Below are 20,720 nucleotides of genomic sequence, written 5' to 3'. Positions count from 1 at the left end.
CAGAGTCAAGAGGAATGGCCCTGGGTTTGTAGAGAAAGCAGCAAGGGTAAGGGGTAAAGTCAGGGGTGAGCCCTGCAGCCGAGGAGGAGCTGGAGGGGGCACACAGATGAGTCCCGAGGGAATGGACTCCATAAGGAAATGGAAATTCCTCCCAGGGAGCAGAGCTGGATCCAGCTGGTTCAGATGCGGTATCCAGCAGCCCCCTAGGAGGTCAGATTGGTGAGGGAGGGCCTACAGGGGGTGCTAAGATGGTACCCCGCATACTATCTGGTTTATACCCTGTTGGACCAAGGCCTCCTGTGTCCCTGGTTGCTGTGCATCATCAAGGCTGCTCTTGTCAGGCTCACCTGAGAGAAGGTGCTTCTCTCAATCAAACCCCACAATGGCCAGTGGGAGCTTGTTTGAGCCCTTGGTAGTTGGGTGTGTGCCAGGCAAAGGTTCCCCTGAGGGCAGCGGCAGTGCCCTCACCTGCCACGCCAGCTTGTAGCCTGGGTGCACCTCGCCTTGCTGTCCAGAAGCTCTCCTGCAGACCTGTAAGGGCCCATACTTCCTTTGTCAGCTCCACTGCTATGACAGGAGGCTGTGTTCCAGTTCTGAGTTGAGAAGGTGGAATCTGCCCAGGCCATGGGGGAAGCTGATCTGAGTTTCTTCATCGCAGCCTGGAGGGCTTTCTAGGTTTGTTAGTCCTGATGTGCAAACCTTTGGGGAGCTGGTGGGGTTTAGACTCTCCTCTTGGCTTCCACTCTGTTGGGTGGTCACGTGAAATCAAGCCGCACATGTTTGAGCACCTCCCCAAGCAGCGTGACTTAGCAGGGAAAGAGGGAGGAGTAAGCAGAGAATTCTGGCAGAGGAGTGAGCGTGCGCCCACTAGTGTATTCACAGAGGGCGAGAAGGCAGCTGGAAGCACTGGGACAGGGGCTTGGGCAAGGCTAGGGGCTCATAGCCACAGCACGCCAAGAGCAGTGCGAGCCAGCAAGGGGATACAGTTCAGTGTTTAAGCAGGGGAAAAACAAGATGAGAGAGCAAAAGCTAATTGTTGTGGGAGCCTGTCCCATCTGACTGGAGGCAGGAAGACCAGTTAGGTAGACTGGTTAGCTGTGGCCAGCCTGTGTGACCTGCAGCAGGGTGGGTTGGTGCTGCGGATGGATGCACAGGGGCCACAGCTTCTCCTCCAGTTACCATCCCTTCCATTCTCAGAGGGGAGACAAGGCCCTGGGAAGTGAGCCAAGGTATGGTTACCCCTCGAGGGCATTCGCTTTCCTGAGCACCTCACATAGCGCCTCCATGTGGAGGCAAGGCTGAGTCACTGCTTCCTCAGCGCAGTCTCCCACACGGGCCCCTCAGCCCTACCCCTGCCTGAGCCAGTCTGAGCCATCTTCACTGCTGATTCCTTGCTGCTTCTCCAGGTGTGGTTCTGTCTGGGTGACAGCACACTTGCAGTACAGATGTTTGGTGGCTCCCCAGGGGCATACGTGCCAAGTGAGTGAAGTCACCTGTCTGGGACTGCCCCTTGGCAGCTTTCTGGTGGGGGCAACCACAGCACCCTGCCATGAGAGGTGGGTCACCTGGCACAGTGTTGACAGCGCTGGGGGCTCCTCTTCCACTTCACTTAGCTCTGTCGGGTGCTCTGGGCTCTCCTGTGTCTTCAGGGTTCATTTCCCATGCCCGACCCCAGCTTTCAGTGGGATAAGACCAAAACCTGTGTTCATTTCTTGTGACTGCTGTGACAGATTACCACAAACTGAGGGCTGAAGACAACAGAAAATCAAGGTGTCAGCAGGGATGGCTTCTTCTGGAGGCTGTGCGGGAGAGTCCTTCCTGTGCCTCTGCCAGCACCTGGCAGCCTCTGGGAGTCCTTGTGTTCTAGTCTTTGCCTCCGTCTTCCTGTGGCCTTCTCCCTGGGTGTCTCCAACTCTCCATCTTGGAAGGACACCAGCCCTTGGATTTGTGCCCACTCTAACCCCTATTACCTCATCTTAACTTGGGTGTATCTGCAAAGGCCCTATTTCCAAGTCAGATCCCATTCACCCCTTCCAGGGCTTATCATTTCAGCATATCTTTTGAGGGAACACAGTTAAAACCCATAACATTCTACCCTCTGGCCTTCAGGATTTATATATTTTCCGTGTGAAATAGATTCGTCTCATTCCCAGAAGTCTTAGCCCATTCCAGCATCAACTCTTCAAATCCCTTATCACATCTCAAATTCACTAAATTAGGAAAGGCTGACACTTTGAGATGGTCCATCCTGGGGTGAAATTCCTCCCTGTGCAAATTATGTGCTTCCAGAATACAATGTTAGGATAGGCAAAGGAGAGTTACTCTTATTCCAGAAGGGAGAAGAGGAAAGAATAAACGGGCTGCAGGTCCCAGAAAGTAAGAAGCTGAGCATTTCAGGGCCTGAGAACAGTCTTTGTTGGCCCCCTCCTCTGACTCCTGGAACCCAGGGAGCAGTGGGCCTGCTGGCCTCCCAGCCGGGTGGCTGAGTTGTAAGCCATACCCTTGGTGCTGTCTCCAGAAAAATGCTTTCTCATTTTTTTGCAATAAGGACAAGCTGAGCATTTTCCACATCTTCAAGTTCTAGTTCTGTTTTGCTTACAATTATTTCTTCGGTTTCTGTCTCCTCTCCCACTTTGCTATAAGCAACAAGGAGAAACCAGGCTGTACTTCTAACCTTCTGCTTCAGAATCTCCCAGGCTGTTCATCCATCTTCCTCGCTTACTAATTCTGCTTTCCACACAGCACTGGAATACAGCTCAGCTGGGTTTTCTGCCACGTTACAGCAAGCCTTTCTGCCATTCCTCATTCCCTCCTAAGGCCTTAGAGGGAGCACCGCTAGCATTCACATCTCTCCTAGTGTTATTTCATGATAGTCCATGCATCCCCTGAGACAATGGACTATTTCTCTATGACTCCTCTCTGACCCTCACCAGAGTCACCTGAAACAATTACTTTTTTTTACCAATAGTCTCAAGGCAGACTGGCCTTTTCCTGTCCTGCTCTCTAAGCTCTTCCAGCCTGTGGCCATCCCCAGCTCCATGGCCACTTCCACATTTTTGGGTATTTGTTACAGTGGCATCTTTTTCCTGGTATTAAACCTAAATTGGTATATTTGGTTTTTGGGGCCACCATATTAGATTGCCACAAGCAACAAGATTTTATTCTCTTAAGTTTTCTGTATCTGAAATAAAAGTGCTGTCAGGACCATGTTCCACGTGGAACCTTTCCAGCTTCTGGGTGGCAGCAACCTGCAGACCCTTGTCTTGTGTTCACATTGCTCCAGGCTCTGCCTCTGCCATCACCTCCTCCTGTGCAGGCTCTGCAGGTCTGACAGGACTGGGGCATTACTCCCATGTCCACCCTGGGCTTCCTTGGGGCCGCAGGCCTTTCCTGGGGATTGGGCTGCGACCTGGCTAAATGTCTTGCCCATTCCTCTGGGGAACGATACAGACCAGCTTTGGAGCACTCCTGTGCAGGGTGGTGCTCCCTCCCTGTGCCTGAGCTCCAGCCGCACTATGATGGGGCTTCTGCAGTGTAGAGTGCTAACTTCTCTGCAGTCCAGATCCCCAGACCTGACCTCAGGATAGCACTCCTCCTTGCCTCATCAGGGCCTCCCTCAGCAGCAGCTGACACCAGCTGGCAATGTGTGTGCTGTACGTGGGCAACTTTAGGGAGCCTCAGTGAACAACACAAAGCCTAGAGCAGCACCCAGCACAGTCCGTACTCAGTATTGAAGGAAGGGGTCATGCCCCTAGGGTTGCCGGAGCGGTGCCAGGATGGAGACAGCGCCAGTGAAAGGGTTTTTGAGCCATGCAGAGAGACCACACATTGTCCAGGTTCATTTCTGTGAACGCCAAGAAAAGGCAGATTCACAGACTGAAAGCATATTGGTGGTTGCTGATTGGTGTGTGGTTTCTTTCTAGGGTAATGAAAATGTTCTAGAATAGGTAATGGTGCACAGCTATGAATAAACTATAACCTTGGAATTGTACACTGTCAGTGGGTGACCTTTATGGGACGTGAATCATATCTCAATAAAAAACAAAAATGGTTCTCCTGTGCAGGCAGACTGTGCTAGGGTGCAGCTCAGCAGAGGCTTCCGGTACAGCCTGGGCGCACAGGTTCTGGGGTGCAGATGGCTTCGACTAGGCAGTCAAGCTGGCCCGTGGTCTTGTCTCCCCCTCTGTCCTTTTTCTGTCTACTTTAGGACCACTTGTTTCATTGAGGAGAGCTGTTAAGTTTTAAGTAAAGTCCATTTACATTTTTCATTGACCAACAGCTCCCACTTGCTGCCCCTGTTTCACCATCTTAACTCCTATGTCTTCCCATACTGAGCGGGCAATTTTTTTTTTTTTAATTGGAGCATAATTGCTTTACAGTGCTGTGCTGGTCTCTGCTGTAGAAAAACATGAATCAGTCATAATTTTATATATATATCCCCTTCCTGGTGCGCCTCCCTCCCCATCCCACTCCTCTAGGTTGTCACAGAGCACCAGGCTGGGCTCCTTGTGATACACAGCACTTCCCCACCAGTTTCCTATTTACACATGATATTGTATGTATGTCAATGCTGCTTTCTCAATTTGTCTTACCCTCTGTTTCCCCTGCTGAGTCCATGAGTCTGTTCTCTGTGTCTGTATCTCCATTTCTTCTCTGTAAATAGGTTCATCATTATTATTTTTCTAGATTCCTTGTATATGTATTAATATACAATGTTTGTTTTTCTCTTTCTGACTGACTGCACTCTGTAACAGGTTCTAGGCTCATCAGCCTCTCTACAACTGACCCAAATGTGTTCCTTTTTATGGCCAAGTAATATTCCATTGCATGTATATGTTCCACATCTTTTCTGTTCGTTCATCCGTTGATGGACATCTAGGTTTCTTCCATGTCCTGGCTGTTATAAATAGTGCTGCAGTGATCACTGGGGTACATGTGTCTTTTTGAATTGTGTTTTTCTCAGAGTGTATGCCCAGTAGTGGGATTGCTGGGTCATAGGGTGGTTTTATTCCTGGTTAGTTAGGGAATCTCCACACTGTTCTCCATAGTGGCTGTATCAGTTTACATTCCCAACAGTGCAGTAGGGTTCCTTTTTCTCCACATCCTCTGTAGCATTTATTGTTTGTAGTTTTTCTGATGATGGCCATTCTAATTGGTATGAGGTGATATACATCATTATAATTGTCATTTGCATTTCTCTAATGATGAGCAGTGTTCAACTTCTTTTCATTATTGGCCATCAGCAGGGAGATCAAACCAGTCAATCTTAAAGGAAATCAATCCTGAATATTTTATTGGAAGGACTGATGCTGAAGCTGAAGCTCCAATACTTTGGCCACCTGATGCGAAGAGCCGACTTAATGGGAAAGACCCTGATGCTGGGAAAAAATGATGGAAAAAGAAGAAGAGGGGGCAGCAGAGGATGAGATGGTCAGATACCATCACTCTCAGGGATACTGTGAAGGATAGGGGAGCCTGGCGTGCTGCAGTTCATGGGATTGCAAGAAGTCGGACACAACTTGGCAACTGAACAACTTGGAGAATGTCTTTTTTGGAGAAATGTCTGTTTAGGTCTTCTGCCCATTTTTTTGATTGGGCTCTTTGTTTTTCGGTATTGAGCTATATGAGCTGCCTATATATTTTAGAGATTAATCCTTTGTCAGTTGCTTTTAAGTTTATTTAGGTCTTATCTGTTTACTTTTGTTTCTGTTTCTATTACTCTAGGAGGTGGGTCAAAGAGGATCTTGCTGTGATTTATGTCAAAGATTATACTGCCTATGTTTTCCTCTGAGAACTTTATAGTTTCTGGCCTTATATTTAAGTCTTTAATCCATTTTGAACTTATGTTTGTGTACGGTGTTAGGAAGTGTTCTCATTTTATTCTTTTACATGTAGCTGTCCAGTTTTCCCAGCACCACTTACTGAAGAGGCTGTCTTTTCTCCATTGTATAGTCTTGCCTCCTTTGTCAAGGATAAGGTGCCCATAAGTGCATGGGTTAATCTCTGGGCTTTCAATCTGTTCCATTGGCCTATATTTCTGTTTTCTATATATGGAAATATATTTCTATATTTCTGTCTTGATGATTGTAGGTTTGTAGTATAGTCTGAGGTCAGGAAGATTGATTCCTCCAGCTCCATTCTTCTTTCTCAAGATTGCTATGGCTGTTTGGGGTCTTTTGTGTTTCCATACAAATTGTGAATTTTTTTGTCCTAGTTCTGTGAAAAATACCATTGGTAGTTTGACAAGGACTGTATTGAATCTGTATATTGCGTTGGGTAGTATAGTCGTTTTCATAATATTGATTCTTCCAATCCAAGAACATACTGTTTCTCTCCTCTATTTGTGTGGTCTTTAATTTCTTTCCTCAGTGTCTTATCGTTTTCTGCATACAGGTCTTGTGTCTCTTTGATTAGCTCTAGTAATTTTCTGGTAGCATCCTTCGGATTTTCTGTGTGTGGTATGATGATCATGTCATGTCATCTGCAAACAGGGAGAGTTTTACTTCTTTTCCAATCTGGATTCCTTTTATTTCTTTTTCTTCTCTGATATCCAAAGCACAATTCTTATATATCAATCACTGAGTTAACGAGGACTCTCTAGAGAAGCAGATGGATAGGGGTATGTGTTTTGCAGGGTGCTGGGTCAGGGGGTGGGAGGCAGAGATTTATTGTAGGGAATTGGCTCACTCAGTTGTGGTGGCTGGCAGATCCAAAATCTGCAGGTTATGCCATCTGACTGGAGACCCAGGAAAGAGCTGATGTCGCAGCTACAGTCTGAAGGCTATCTTTTTTTTTTTTTTTTAAAGGCCTTCGACTGACTGGATCCACATTTTTACTCAGTGGGTCTGTGAGTTTAAATGTTAATCTCATCTGAAAATATACCTGAATGGTGACACCTAGACTGGTGTTTGACCAAATATCTGGAGGCCAGGGCCTAGATAAGCTGACACTAAAATTAATTGTAACAATCAGTTGGGTGGTAAGTAAGGGAAATGGCCAGAGTCAAGGTGTATGTAGAATTTTGTTAGGAAGCAAGTAAGTATGTTTCCTCAGGTTACCGCTCACACTGTGTTATTTTGTTTATTTTTGCCTCTCAGGAGTTTTGCTTTCCTGACAAGCCTTGCATTTCACCAATCAGTAATTTCAGTTCAGTTCAGTCGCACAGTCGTGTCTGACTCTTTGCAACCCCATGGACTGCAGCACACAAGCCTTCCCTGTCCATCACCACTTCCCGGAGTTTACTCAAACTCATGTCCATAAACTCGTGTCCATTGAGTCGGTGATGCCATCCAACCATCTCATCCTCTGTTGTCCCCTTCTTCTCCTGCCTTCAATCTTTCCCAGCATCAGGGTCTTTTCAAGTGAGTCAGTTCTTCGCATCAGGTGGCCAAAGTGTTGGAGTTTCAGCTTCAACATCAATCCTTCCCATATATATTCAGGACTGATTTCCTTTAGGATGGACTGGTTGGATCTCCTTGCAGTCCAAGGGACTCTTAAGAGTCTTCTCCAACACCACAGTTCAAAAGCATCAATTCTTCAGGCTCTGCTTTCTTTATAGTCGAACTCTCACGTCCGTACATGACTACTGGAAAAACCATAGCCTTGACTAGACGGACCTTTGTTGGCAAAGTAATGTCTGTGGTTTTTAATTGCTGTCTAGGTTGGTCATAACTTTTCTCCCAAGGAGTAAGTATCTTTTAATTTCATGGCTGCAGTCACCATTTGCAGTGATTTTGGAGCCCCCCCCCCAAAAAAAAATCTGACACTGTTTTCACTGTTTCCCCATCTATTTGCCATGAAGTGATGGGACCAGATGCTGTGATCTTAGTTTTCTGAATGTTGAGCTTTAAGCCAACTTTTTCACTCTCCTCTTTCACTTTCATCAAGAAGCTCTTTAGTTCTTTGCTTTCTGCCATAAAGGTGGTATCATCTGCATATCTGAAGTTATTGATCTTTCTCTTGGCAATCTTGATTCCAGCTTGTGTTTCCCCCTGCCCAGCATTTCTCATGATGTACTCTGCATGTAAATTAAATAAGCAGGGTGACAGTATTCAGCCTTGACGTACTCCTTTTCCTGTTTGGAACCAGTCTGTTGTTCCATGTCCAGTTCTAACTTGCTTCCTGACCTGCATATAGATTTCTCAAGAGGCAGGTCAGGTGGTCTGGTATTCCCATCACTTTCAGAATTTTCCACAGTTTGTGATGATCCACACAGTCAAAGGCTTTGGCATAGTCAATAAAGCAAAAATAGGTGTTTTTCTGGAACTCTCTTGCTTTTTCGATGATCCAGCAGAGGTTGGCAATTTGATCCCTGGTTCTTTTGCCTTTTCTAAATCCAGCTTGAACATCTGGAAGTTCACAGTTCACGTACTGTTGAAGCTTGGCTTGGAGAATTTTGAGCATTGTCTTACTAGTGTGTGAGATGAGTGCAGTTGTGTGGTAGTTGGAGCATTCTTTCGCATTACCTTTCTTTGGGATTGGAATGAAACTGACCTTTTCCAGTCCTGTGGCCACTGCTGAGTTTTCCAAATGTGCTGGCATATTGAGTGCAGCACTTTCACAGCATCATCTTTCAGGATTTGAAATAGCTTAACTGGAATTCCATCACCTCTACTAGCTTTGTTTGTAGTGATACTTCCTAAGGCCCACTTGACTTCACATTCCAGGATGTCTGGCTCTAAGTGAGTGATTATACATTCGTGATTATTTGAGTCATGAAGATCTTTTTTGTATAGTCCTTCTGTGTACTCTTGCCACCTCTTAATATCTTGTGCTTCTGTTAGGTCCATACCTAACATACCATTTCTGTCCTTTAGAGGGTATCTTTGCATGAAATGTTCCCTTGGTATCTCTAATTTTCTTGAAGAGATCTCTAGTCTTTCCCATTCTATTGTTTTCCTCTGTTTCTTTGCACTAATTACTGAGGAAGGTTTTCTTACCTCTCCTTGCTATTCTTTGGAACTCTGCATTCAAATGGATATACCTTTCCTTTTCTCCTTTGCTTTTCGCTTCTCTTCTTTTCACTGCTATTTGTAAGGCCTCCTCAGACATCAGCGCTGCACAGCCGCTGCTCTGCCTGCGCCCCATGTCATCTGTTGGGTACCTCCTTGGCTCACTTAATGAGGGGACTGCATCGGTCCATTTGCTGGAGATTTTGGTAGTAAGCATTTGTCAGGAGTACTTGATATATGTGATAACTCGTTCCCCTTTTTGTTGTGTTCTTCTTTTCTTATTGGTCCTATTTCACTTCATCAATCCAACATTACTTTTCCATGTGTACCTATGTGGAATCATAGAATCTTGTCTGCAAAGTGTATGCATCAGTGGGATCACAAGAAACCTCAGCACCAGCAGAGATGCTGCTGTGTTGGGAGAGGACAGAGTGAGCTCTGGGGCCCAGTGGGTGATGGTGCTTCTAGCCAAGGGGGTGGGCATTAGATCTTTGCAGGTGTGTAGGGGAGGCTGCGTAGAATGTTGGGACAGAGAATGTGAGGAGAGATGGAGAGTTTGCCTCAGAGACAATTCTGCCTCCAGGGGCACCAACCTTGGGCTGCAGCTAATCCTACAATGTATACAATGACTCCAGAATGTTGGCCAAGGAACCCAGGTCCTGGCCCTTGGCACAGAGTAGTAGCTGGTTGAGAATCCCCCACGGTCTTGATTGCACAATTCATGCCAGGTCTGCACTTGCCCGTCTCCGTGCATGTTTGAATCCCCTAGACAACTTGGAGGCAGGGACTTTTTTAATAGAATTATTGAGATAATTCATATCCCTTACAAATCACCCATTTGAAAATATGCTGTTAGTGGATTTTAGTATATTTACAGATTCATGCATCATCCCAAATCAATTTTAGAATATTTCATCACTCCAAGAAGCAACCCCATTAACAGTCACTCTCCTTCCCATCTTCCCCTTGTCCCCGCCCCAGCAACCACTGACCTGCTTTTTCAGTCTCTCTGGGTTTGCTTATTCTCAATATTTCCTATAAGTGAAGTCATAAGGTAAGTGAACACCAACACCTCTTTTTTACTCATGTTGTTTTCAAGGTCCATTTGTGTTACAGCATGTGTAGTAACGTCCAGTTGTATAAATATACCGTATATTGTTTATCTCTTCAGTTGGTGGACATTTGGGTTGTTTCTGCCTTTGCTGTTATGAATAGTGTCTGAACATTCACTCACAAGGTTTTGTGTGGACATGTGTTTTCCTTTCTTTGGAGTGCCTGCTGAGGCCCACTGCTGGGTCAGCTTTAACCCTGTGCTGAACTGTTGAGTATCTACAGACTGTTTCCACAGCACTGCACCAGTGCATGCTGCCAGGAGCATGTGACAGAGGAACTACTTTAGACCCCATTTTACATATCAAGAAACCAGGGGTCAGAGCTGCTGAGACTCTCTGCTGTTCACCCCTATACCACACAGCTCACGGCCCCAGCTCGTTGTTAGGTGGCTACATTGGACACCACGGCAAGCCTGGGATTCCAAGTCCTGGCTGTGTGGCTACCATGGTGGGCCTGGCTGCACTGAGCTCCTTCTGCCTTTGGAGTGGTGAGACCAACTAGAGCAGGCTTCTCATATCCACCTTCTTCCTGGCAGATCAATCAGAATGTAGAGATTCAACGTGGCCGCCTGCGGGATGACATCAAGGAGTACAAGTTCCGGGAGGCGCGCCTGCTGCAGGACTACTCGGAGTTGGAGGAGGAAAATATCAGCCTGCAGAAGCAGGTGTCTGTGCTGAGGCAGAATCAGGCAAGTATCTGGGCTGCACAGGTGGGACGGGTAGATTAGCTCTGGGCCACAGCCTGGCCTAACCCTCACTTTGCTGTCTCCATGGTCAGAAGACATTCCCTCCCTCCTTCCGCACTCAGGCTGAGGGTTATATGCCACTGTGGTTCAAGGGTGTGGCAGCAGGGCCCAGCCCCTTCAAGACCAGAAAAACAAAGCCTCCGGCTGTATTGTTGGCTGGCAATTGTCAGCCAGCAAAAATTGGAGGAAAATGGAGGTGATGAAGATGTGAAACCAAGAGATCCCAGAGGCTGGGTGTCTGGCTCCATCTCATTTCAGGTGCCAACAGGAGACCAGAGATGTCCGTATGCCCTCTGGAACCCTAGAGCTATCAGTGTACCCACTCCTCCCACTGTATCATGTTTTCTAGACTCCTTTGAACCCCATATGGTCCTGGACTTTGGGGTGAAGCCTAGTGACCCTTGAGCAGTATGGAGATGTCCAGGCTGTCATATGATGTTCTCAAGTAACATAAAAATGGGTGGGACGAATAGGAACACTTCCACCTGGGACAGGTCAGGGACAGGAGGTCTCCTCTCCCCACCTGTGACAGGATGGGGACAGAAGGGTCACCTCCACCTGTGAGAGGACAAGAGGGTCACTTCTGCCTGGGACAAGACACCCAGGCCCTTCAAGGCCTGCCCTTGTCACCTAACTGTCCAAGAACCCCAGCTTCACAGGTTGGGGACTAGGGGGACCTTTATCCCAGAAATCCCCAAACTGGGGACCCAGGTATTTAAATCCAGCATAAGGAAGTGTGGGCCCATATGTTTACGCTGGTAGTAGAACTTCTGACCCTTGGAGCCAGAGGAAGTGGATCTCCTCCCAGGAACACAGGCACCAGAGCTCCTCCTCTGGCCGCTCGGCAGACTCTCTGTGACGCTGTGCTCATCTGTGGGTCAAGCATCCTGAGGAGTGGGAAACCAGTCCATGAGTGGCACATGGAGTCTGGCCTCTCCCTGGGGTTCCCCTACTCTAGTCCTCAGCCCACAGAGACCCTAATCGACCTGCCTCTGAGTGGTTTACTCCTCGTTTCTTGCACAAATATTGCAGAATAATACCAGTTTGTTTTTAAGTTGCTCATAGGCCCTGACTACCCGCACCAGGCATTGGTTTCTGTCAGTTCTCTCCTTGTCTGCCTGCATATACTGTCCTGGCATGCACAGCTTTGGACTCCACCCCCCTACTTGTACCCGGGCCTTTCTCAGTCAGGGTGGTGTGTGCAGTGAAGGCACATCCCACTCCAGTGAGAGCTTTAGTTCCTTCATTTTGAAATGTGATTAGAAGTGGTGGTCACATTGCACATCTAGATACATATTTTTTGTATCTTAAAAGATTTAATCAACTCTTAGTGATAATGAAGTTTTGTAGGATTTGAAGTCAATATATACTTGGTAGCATTTTAAGTCACCTAACAAATTGGCAGTGTGGGTGTGTTCTGAATTCCAGAGGGCACCTCTGGTGCTGAGCAAGTTGCATGCTTTTGCACTGCTCATGTGTGCACACGTGTCCGAGGCGCGGGCTCAGCATTTCCTGTGTGCACCTCATGCCTGCAACCCTCTGAGTATCCATGTTCTCCCAGTTGTTCAGTCACTACGATGGTGCTTCTTCCCCATCCCGTGGGGATAGAAGAGTGTCGACCTCTCTTTTACAGGTGGAGTTTGAGGGCCTCAAACATGAGATCAAGCGTTTGGAGGAGGAAACTGAATACCTCAACAGCCAGCTGGAGGACGCCATTCGGCTCAAGGAGATCTCGGAGCGGCAGCTGGAGGAGGCTCTGGAGACGCTGAAGACAGAGCGGGAGCAGAAGAACAGCCTGCGCAAGGAGCTGTCGCACTACATGAGCATCAATGACTCCCTCTATACCAGCCACCTGCACGTCTCCTTGGACGGCCTCAAGCTTGGTGACGACGCCGAGGCCCTGGCCAATGGCTTCGAGCACGGTGGCCTGGGCAAGGTGCCACTGGACAACAAGACCTCCACGCCCACCAAGGACGGTCTCACCCCACCCCCTCCCAGCCTCGTTTCTGACCTGCTCAGTGAGCTCAACATTTCTGAGATCCAGAAGCTTAAGCAGCAGCTAATGCAGGTGAGCAGGTGGATGGTGCTGGGACCCCACCCCGTTGGGTTTGTGCCACAGCCCTGGGCCTTGGGCCCGTGTGCGCCATCCCCACCTCCACTGCTGTCCTCGATGGTGTTGGCCAGACCTGCTGTTCACCACGACAGTGCTTGCCTGACACTTTGTGAATTTTTTAAATGCTATGCAGTCCTTTACTTACATTTCTTTTACGTAGGTAATTCTGTATTGTTACCTAAGTGGAACTGCAGCATTATAGGAGGAAGGTGCCCAGAGAAATAGTTTTCTGGTTATGAGTTTGGGCACCACCAGAGGTTTAACATCTCTCTGAGGTCTCCACATATGGTTTCCCATGCTGTGTCCGTTAGACACGTCAGGGTTTCTTGCCCCAACAGAACAGAACCCCAGGGTCTGCATCACAGCCTCTTGGTTTGCTGCATGTCTCTAAGGAAGGACTCACTTGGCCCCACAAACAGCTGGGCAGGGGGAGGAGCCATCATGGCCCCACACATGACACCTTGACCCATATTTATCAGAGAGAGCTCAGCAGGGTGATGAATGTGGCATGGACAGGGTCTTCACTGGGACTGACCAGGGGTTCTCTGAGGGCAGAGACTCCTGTGGGCTGTTAATGGTCCCTTTCTCTGCCTTTGCAGGTGGAACGGGAGAAGGTGGGCTTGCTGGCAACACTGCAGGACACACAGAAGCAGCTGGAGCAGGCACGAGGGGCCCTGTCTGAGCAGCACGCGGAGGTGAGCCGCCTCACGGAGAACCTGAGTGCTCTGCGGCGCCTGCAGGCCAGCAAGGAGCGGCGGACCGCGCTGGACAGCGAGAAGGAGCGGGATAGCCACGAAGACGGTGACTACTACGAGGTGGACATCAACGGGCCCGAGATCTTGGCCTGCAAGTACCGTGTGGCCGTGGCAGAGGCGGGCGACCTCCGGGAGCAGCTGAAGGCCCTGCGCAGTGCACACGAGGCCAGCGAGGCCCAGCACGCCGAGGAGAAGGGCCGGCACGAGGCCGAGAGCCAGGCGCTCACTGAGAAGGTCTCCCTGTTGGAGAAAGCCAGCTGCCAGGACCGTGAGCTCCTGGCACGGCTGCAGACAGAGCTGAAGAAGGTGAGCGATGTTGCCGGCGAGACACAAGGCAGCTTGAGCGTGGCCCAGGATGAGCTGGTGACCTTCAGCGAGGAACTGGCCAATCTCTACCACCACGTGTGCATGTGCAACAATGAGACACCCACGCGTGTGGTGCTAGACTACTACCGTGAGGGCCAGGCTGGCACTGGCAGCTGCAGCCCGGAGACCCGTGAGCGCCGCTCACCTGTCCTGCCCAAGGGCCCACCACCCGCAGAGGGTAGGGCCAGGGACAGCAGCCCCTCGCCTGGCTCCTCTCTGCCCTCACCCCTGAGTGATCCACGCCGAGAGCCCATGAACATCTACAATCTGATTGCCATCATCCGTGATCAGATCAGGCACCTGCAGGCAGCCGTGGACCGCACCACGGAGCTGTCACGGCAGCGCCTAGCCTCACAGGAGCTGGGCCCAGCTGCAGACAAGGACCGGGAGGCACTCATGGAGGAGATCCTGAAGCTGAAGTCACTGCTCAGCACCAAGCGGGAGCAGATCACCACACTGCGCATGGTGCTCAAGGCCAATAAGCAGGTGTGCATGGCGCTTGGGTCCAGCAGGGGGTGGGTAGGTGGGTGGGGGCTTTCTCAGCCTCCCTGGCTTCCCACCTTGTCCTGTCCCAGCTCGAAGAAAAAATGAGAGAAAACCTCACCTCAGTGCTGTGGGGAGGGGCTGGGTCTCAGGGGCCCAGGGCTGGCTGGGGCCTTGATCTGTGGTGCTCACCAAGGCAGCGGACTCCTCCTGATGCCTCGTCTGCCTGTCTTTTACAACTCTGACCCCCGCAGACGGCAGAGGTGGCCCTTGCCAACCTAAAGAGCAAGTATGAGAACGAGAAGGCAATGGTGACTGAGACCATGATGAAGCTGCGCAATGAGCTCAAGACCCTCAAGGAGGACGCGGCCACCTTCTCCTCCCTGCGGGCTATGTTTGCCACCAGGTAATGCTTACTGCTGTCACTGCTCAGCAGCCCGGGGACCTGGCCCTGTGGGAAATTTCCATTTCTGCTATTTGTGAAAACCCAGGGGCCCAAGTTTTGTCTCCACTTTGTGTAAAATGAGGAAGTTGGAAGCAAAAGGCCATGAGGGTGGGTCCTTAGTGGCCAGGCTGGAGGCTTGAGCTTCGAAGGAGAAGCAGGCAAGTGGGCAAGCCACTGATAACAAATGAGGAGCTTGCTTTCCAGAACTTGGTGGAAAGTTCGTATATTTTAGAAGAAAGGTTCCCCTCCCAGCAGTGGTGAGGCCACAGTGCTCCCACTCTGACCCTACCAGGTGGAGTTTGTTGGGGGTGGTGGCAGCATCTTTGTTTAGGCCAGTCCTTTGGCCAGGAACCCTGGGCCAGTGCGGAGCTGGAGGCTGCTTTGGGGCCTGGTTCTGGGTGTCTCCCTATTCAGAGAGGCTTGGTGCCATCTGCTGGCCACAGTCAGTCAAGCACCAGGGGAGTGTTCTCTGGATAGGCCTGGTGTGTCCTCAGGGCTGGGAGGCTGAGACTCCTGGTTAAATAGGTTGGAACTGAGCTCAGGGTCTGCTTCGCCTTGTGTCAAGGTGCTGGGCACTCCCTGCATTTCAGCGATATGGGAGGAGAGGGACAAAGCTCCCTCCTTCTGGGCGGTGTTTGGGAAAGATTTCAGTTAGTCCCTTAGCACATGGTATGTTGACCTTTGCTCCCTTAACTTGTATTATTTAAAAGTGTGACTTCTCAGATGGAGCCAAGATGGCAAACCTCTGGGCAAAGGTTGAAACTTGCTGATGGTCCTTGGCCTTGGTGGATGGGGGTGTAGGGTGGGTGGGTGGGTGTGCCCACCACCACCTTTACCCCAGCCACACTCCCTCAGGGGCAGACCCAGAGTGGGCATTTCTCTCCCAGATCCTTACCCAGGTAGAGGGCCCGTGTCAGTTGGCAGATGCTAAAATGGGGCTGTTTGTGGCGCCCACGTGTGCTTTTCCTAGGCCCTGTTGGCTGTTTGTCCCAGACTACTAAGCACCTGCTGTGTGCCTGGGCTGTTCCAAGAACAAACAGATTCCTGTCCTCGGGTTTATCCCCACATCCTGAGAGCCAAGTGACATCACACCCCTAACTTGCTCCCCTGGGCCAGCTGGAGGTCTTCAAGGGCACCATCCACTGCCTGCTTTAGTGAAAACTGGCTTTAGAGAGTCCCTCTCAGAGAAAACCAAACCTCAGAAAGGCACATCCTCTTCGTTTGTGGCTCAGTAAGCTGATGAATCCTATCGCAGTCCCCTCACCTGGAGTTCGGCTTCCCAGGTTGGTGCAAGTGGTAAAGAACCCGCCTGCCAGTGCAGGAGACTTAAGAGATGCTAGTTCGATCCCTGGGTTGGAAAGATCCCCCTGGAGGAGGGCATGGCAACCCACTCCTGTGTCCTTACCTGGAGAATCCCCTGGACAGAGGAGCCTGATGGGCTGTAGTCCGTAGGGTCGCACAGAGTTGGACACAACTGAAACTACTTAGCACGCGAGCACCTGGAGCTCTCAGCATGGGGACCATGGTCACGTGCTCTGCTGGCTCTCCCAGGTCCTTCAGCCACGCTCTGCCTCTCGCCTTCCCACAGATGTGACGAGTACATCACACAGTTGGATGAGATGCAACGGCAGCTGGCAGCTGCCGAGGATGAGAAGAAGACGCTCAACTCACTGCTGCGCATGGCCATCCAGCAGAAGCTGGCACTGACCCAGCGGCTGGAGCTGCTCGAGCTGGACCACGAGCAGACCCGGAGGGGCCGCGCCAAGGCCACCTCCAAGGCCAAGCCTGGCCCCCCGAGTGTAAGTCACACCTGCGCCTGTGCTAGTGACAGGGCTGAGGGTGCTGGGCTTGCTGCCCAGGTGCTCTGTGGCGAGAAGTATAACATTTACTGCGATTAGGGCCGCAAGGTCACACGCTGCAGCTAACCTGCCGCACGTCACCTGTCGCTTCACCTCAACTAACCTGGCAGCAGCGGGACTGTGGTGCTAGGCTGGTCTTAACTGTGACTAATGCACAGAGGGAAGAATTTAGCAGAGGCAGCCTGCCACTCCACCTGGACGCTGCAAGCTTTGCGTCTGTTTCTCATCCCTCGGGACCACCCTTCACAGCAGCTGCTTTCTTGTTTGGGTGGTCAAGGTGGGGTTGGAGCCACACGTCCTTGCAAAAATGTGGCTTTCCAGGGCCCAGTTGCTGTTGGCTCCCAGTGGGAGGGGCAGAACTTGCATTGAAACTTGCATTGAAACTTGCATGTTCCCTGCATGTGTCTAATGCAGTTATACTGCCCCAGCACCCAGAAACCAGTGTTAAAGGTTCCAGCCTGAGTCCCAGGTGCAGCCTTGGAGGACACTCTGCACTTGGCAAGTTATGAAGTTTGTGCAGCATCTCGTTGCAGTTTATATTTGGGACAGAATTACAGAATTCCTTCCCCTAAACACAGAGGAAGAGCAGCCCCACGTTCTCCAGCCCAGGGACCAGTCATGCCCAAGAGGCACAGGCATGCCTAGCCACATCCCAGACCAGAGCTCAGCAGTCTCAGCTTCTCTGTCTGAGATTTGTATGCTTGTCTGGTGGCCTGCAAGGTGACAAATTGGTGGGCCAAAGGCTTGGGTTTTTTCCAAAAAGAAAAGCTTCCCAAGTGCCTGCCTGGCTAGACTTCTGTCCTCACAGGAAGCCCATCTTTTTGAACTTAACGGTGTCCCCAGCTTTCAAGTGGATTTATTCACTCTCTGCCCATTATCAGGCCTTCCTCCCACAGGGCTTCAGACTCCAAGAAACAGGGCTATGGAAACCCCTAAGCTGAGTCTGAGTCACCAGCAGACCAGGCTGAACAGTGGGTCTCGGTCCCACAGCTATAGCTGAAGCCCTGCCTGGTGTGGGAAAGGAGCTTTGTGTGGAGACAGGGCAAGTTTCAGGATTCACAGTAGGAGGAATATGGTTCATGATCGTCAGTGCAGTTGCAGGGGTGGTAACAGACCAGAAGGGCAGTCATAGGACTTCCCCCATTCTCAGGAGCTGCATCCACACCAGAGCTTTGGCAGCTGGACTTCTCTCAGTGTTTCTCTCCCTGTCATCCATGGGCCCACCAGCCGTGAGGCTGCAGACCTTGAATAGCTCCTTGCTTCTCTCTCTGTGGCCAGGAGGGGGAGTTTGCATTTCCCCTGCACACTTCTGTCTGCCCCATTCCACTCTTTCCCTTAGTTCCCGAGCATGTCTCAGTTCCCACCAGATGCCAGTATGGGTTTTACAAACTGCCGGATTGAAGATACGCAGGATAGACCACACCTGTCCCTTCTGTGTGCCTGTCTTTAGCTCCAGGCTGCTTTGCAGAAGGGATGTCAGGTCTTGATGCCCCTCCCACTTGAGAAGATGTCAGGCCATCTCCCCTCTGCAAGCTGGACTCCCAGGGGCATGACTGCCTGCTGGCCTCGCATACTGCTTCTGCCTTCTAGCCGAACCTGGCACACAGCTTCTCCATACTTGTAAAGGGTTTTCATGAGGCACTCGGGGCCAGCGGCCCCCCTAACACATGCAGGTCTTCTCTGCTGCCAACTAACACACCCATGCCCTCACAGCTCGGTGAGAGCTTAGTTGTCTGACAGGTGACCAGTTCTAACGCTGTCTTGTTTTCTCCCATTTTCAGCTGTAGAGTAGCTGCTGGGAGGACTCGGCCGCCGGCCCTGTCACACTGCACCCCCCTCCCTTCCTCTCCCATGGTCCACGCAGAGGAAGGAAGGGCAGCCTAAAAGTCCACTTAGAAACGTTTTTGGATATGCCACTGCAATTCTTTTCAAAATAGCATTCCCCAAGTTTTTAATGGCAGAGGAAATAAAAGCTTTAATGTTGAGAATACCGCCAGCTGCTGCTTGGAAAGGCCTTTGTACAGGCGCTGAAGAACCTGCTTGGACAGCGACCACCAGGCTTGCTTAGGAACCCTCTAGAAACACTCACCACTGGGGTCTCCCTATTACAGATACTCCTTTTTTACCCAATCAATCTGTGCACTTTTGATATTTTGATATTATATTTGCTTCCTTAATCCCTGGCATAGAGATGGTCTCAGATGCCGTAGTCTGTCTCGTGGTCCTGTAGCTCCCACAGTGTGTTGGTCTGATATCAGCACATGGCACAGACGTGTCCTCCTAGCGCGTAGCTCTAGACTGTTTAGGTGAAGGCTTCAACCCGGTAAGGAGCCCGGCTGAATGTATCCACACTGTGGTTCAGCAGCCTTTTAGATTATACGGCATTGTGGTTCATGTTGGAAATTACAGATTTTAAATGCCATGTTCATTAAGAAATCCAGGGTATTCCGATTCTGGGGTTTTTCATATTGTATTATTATTATTCTTAGGAATAGTTCAGTGTAACAAGAAGAAAACTTGACCTTTGCTCTGGTTAAACAGTAAAAGGCACTTGAAAACAAAAAGATAAATTATTGAATGAGTAGTATTACCTACAAATTCCAGAATTTTCTGGGTTTTAGGACATTGTGAAGCATGACTGATTAACAGAATTTTATACAACTGTACCAGTGAAATTCCAAATTGGAATTGTTTTGTTACTCTGGTTGTTGTGCCAAATTGTGGTACACTTAGAAAATCCTACAGTCTTCGATTTTTAGGGTGTTCTATTTCAACGCCTTTTTGTTAGTAATCATTGCCAGTAGTGCCTTCATCAGTTGAGGGAGGTGGCCCAGCGTAGTCTATTCTCTAAAACAGACAGTAAAGAGCTATTTGGAAATGTTGAAGGCTGGTATGGACCAGTTGGTGTGAATAGGCACACACCTTTGAACCTAAATCTGGGCATCTTCATTGAGGGAAAGAAAACAGCAATTGTGCAAAATTCTGTTAGTCAGTGATTCTTTACTGTGCAGATCCTTGCAAATTCAGGGGCTGAAAAAATGAAAGTGAATATAAACCTTGAGTGTGCTTTGGGAACCAAATGGACTTTACGGGACAAGCTAAGCAAGTATGTGAACAACACGCCACGTTTGTGAAGAGTGGGGTGGGTGGCAGGGGAGCTGGCACTGTCGGCCCCGTGCACTGGGGTGAGGGGTAGCCATAGTATTCTTTGCAAATGTGAGAAGAGACATTATATATTCTCTTGCTTGGTGTAACTAATCACTGTTAATTTCAGGAAACAGAAATCACTGAAGCTCCTTAGCAAACCAGATCTTTGTCCTGTCCTGATTTGCTAAGTGAGGTTGTGCAAATGGTCAAATTGGTACTCGAGGAGGAGGAATGAGAAAAAGTGTCCTCTCTTCTCCAAAATACAGGACAAATTATAATAATATAAGTAGCAAGAAAGAAAGAATTCTGTTTCCTGGAATAAGCATTTTTATTCCTAGTTGTAGGGACCCCTGTTTTTACCTTCTCTTACAGTGTTGATTCATAAGAAATAATGTTACATTTACAAAAACTTCATCTGTATGGGGTATTTATTTGCAATGATGTCTGAGTACTGTATTTTTCTGTGCATTACCTTAGTGTCAGAATGTTGTCTTTATTTTAAGATCATATGCATGTTCTCCTGCCAAGGATCTTTTACACAGACCCAAACAAACAAAAATGCCTTCAGATTTTGAGAAAATGAGGCACTACATGGAAAAGGAATAGGAAGGGGATATCAGTCACCAGCTGGGACACAGACATATGACACAAGTGTCTGTAAAGCCAGTGCATATAGGAACAGTGGGCCTGGGTAAAGGGTCATTTTGGTAGGACCAATAAATAAAAAATAATAAAAAGACAAA

General features: G+C 49.4%; 1 protein-coding gene across 4 annotated transcripts in view; it reads left to right on the top strand.

Moving 5' to 3' along the window:
* Positions 1-20,720, top strand: part of BICD2 (BICD cargo adaptor 2) — a 56,097-nt gene extending 35,377 nt beyond the window's left edge. For 3 of the 4 annotated variants that reach the window (XM_086315593.1, XM_086315595.1, XM_086315594.1), the window contains exons 3-8: positions 10,600-10,752; positions 12,443-12,877; positions 13,522-14,529; positions 14,781-14,932; positions 16,560-16,770; positions 18,612-20,720. In XM_086315593.1, coding sequence (XP_086171719.1) covers positions 10,600-10,752; positions 12,443-12,877; positions 13,522-14,529; positions 14,781-14,932; positions 16,560-16,770; positions 18,612-18,617 — 1,965 coding nt within the window. In that variant the 3' untranslated portion in view covers positions 18,618-20,720. Of the gene's footprint in view, positions 1-10,599; positions 10,753-12,442; positions 12,878-13,521; positions 14,530-14,780; positions 14,933-16,559; positions 18,547-18,611 lie in introns of those variants that run through there. The other variant, XM_086315592.1, reaches the window with a different exon arrangement.

Source organism: Bos grunniens, chromosome 8 (assembly GCF_055505025.1).
Source record: "Bos grunniens cultivar Pamir isolate PY7600 chromosome 8, Bosgru_T2T1.0, whole genome shotgun sequence".
Classification (NCBI taxonomy): domain Eukaryota; kingdom Metazoa; phylum Chordata; class Mammalia; order Artiodactyla; family Bovidae; genus Bos; species Bos grunniens.
This window is presented reverse-complemented; position numbering and strand designations above follow the sequence as displayed.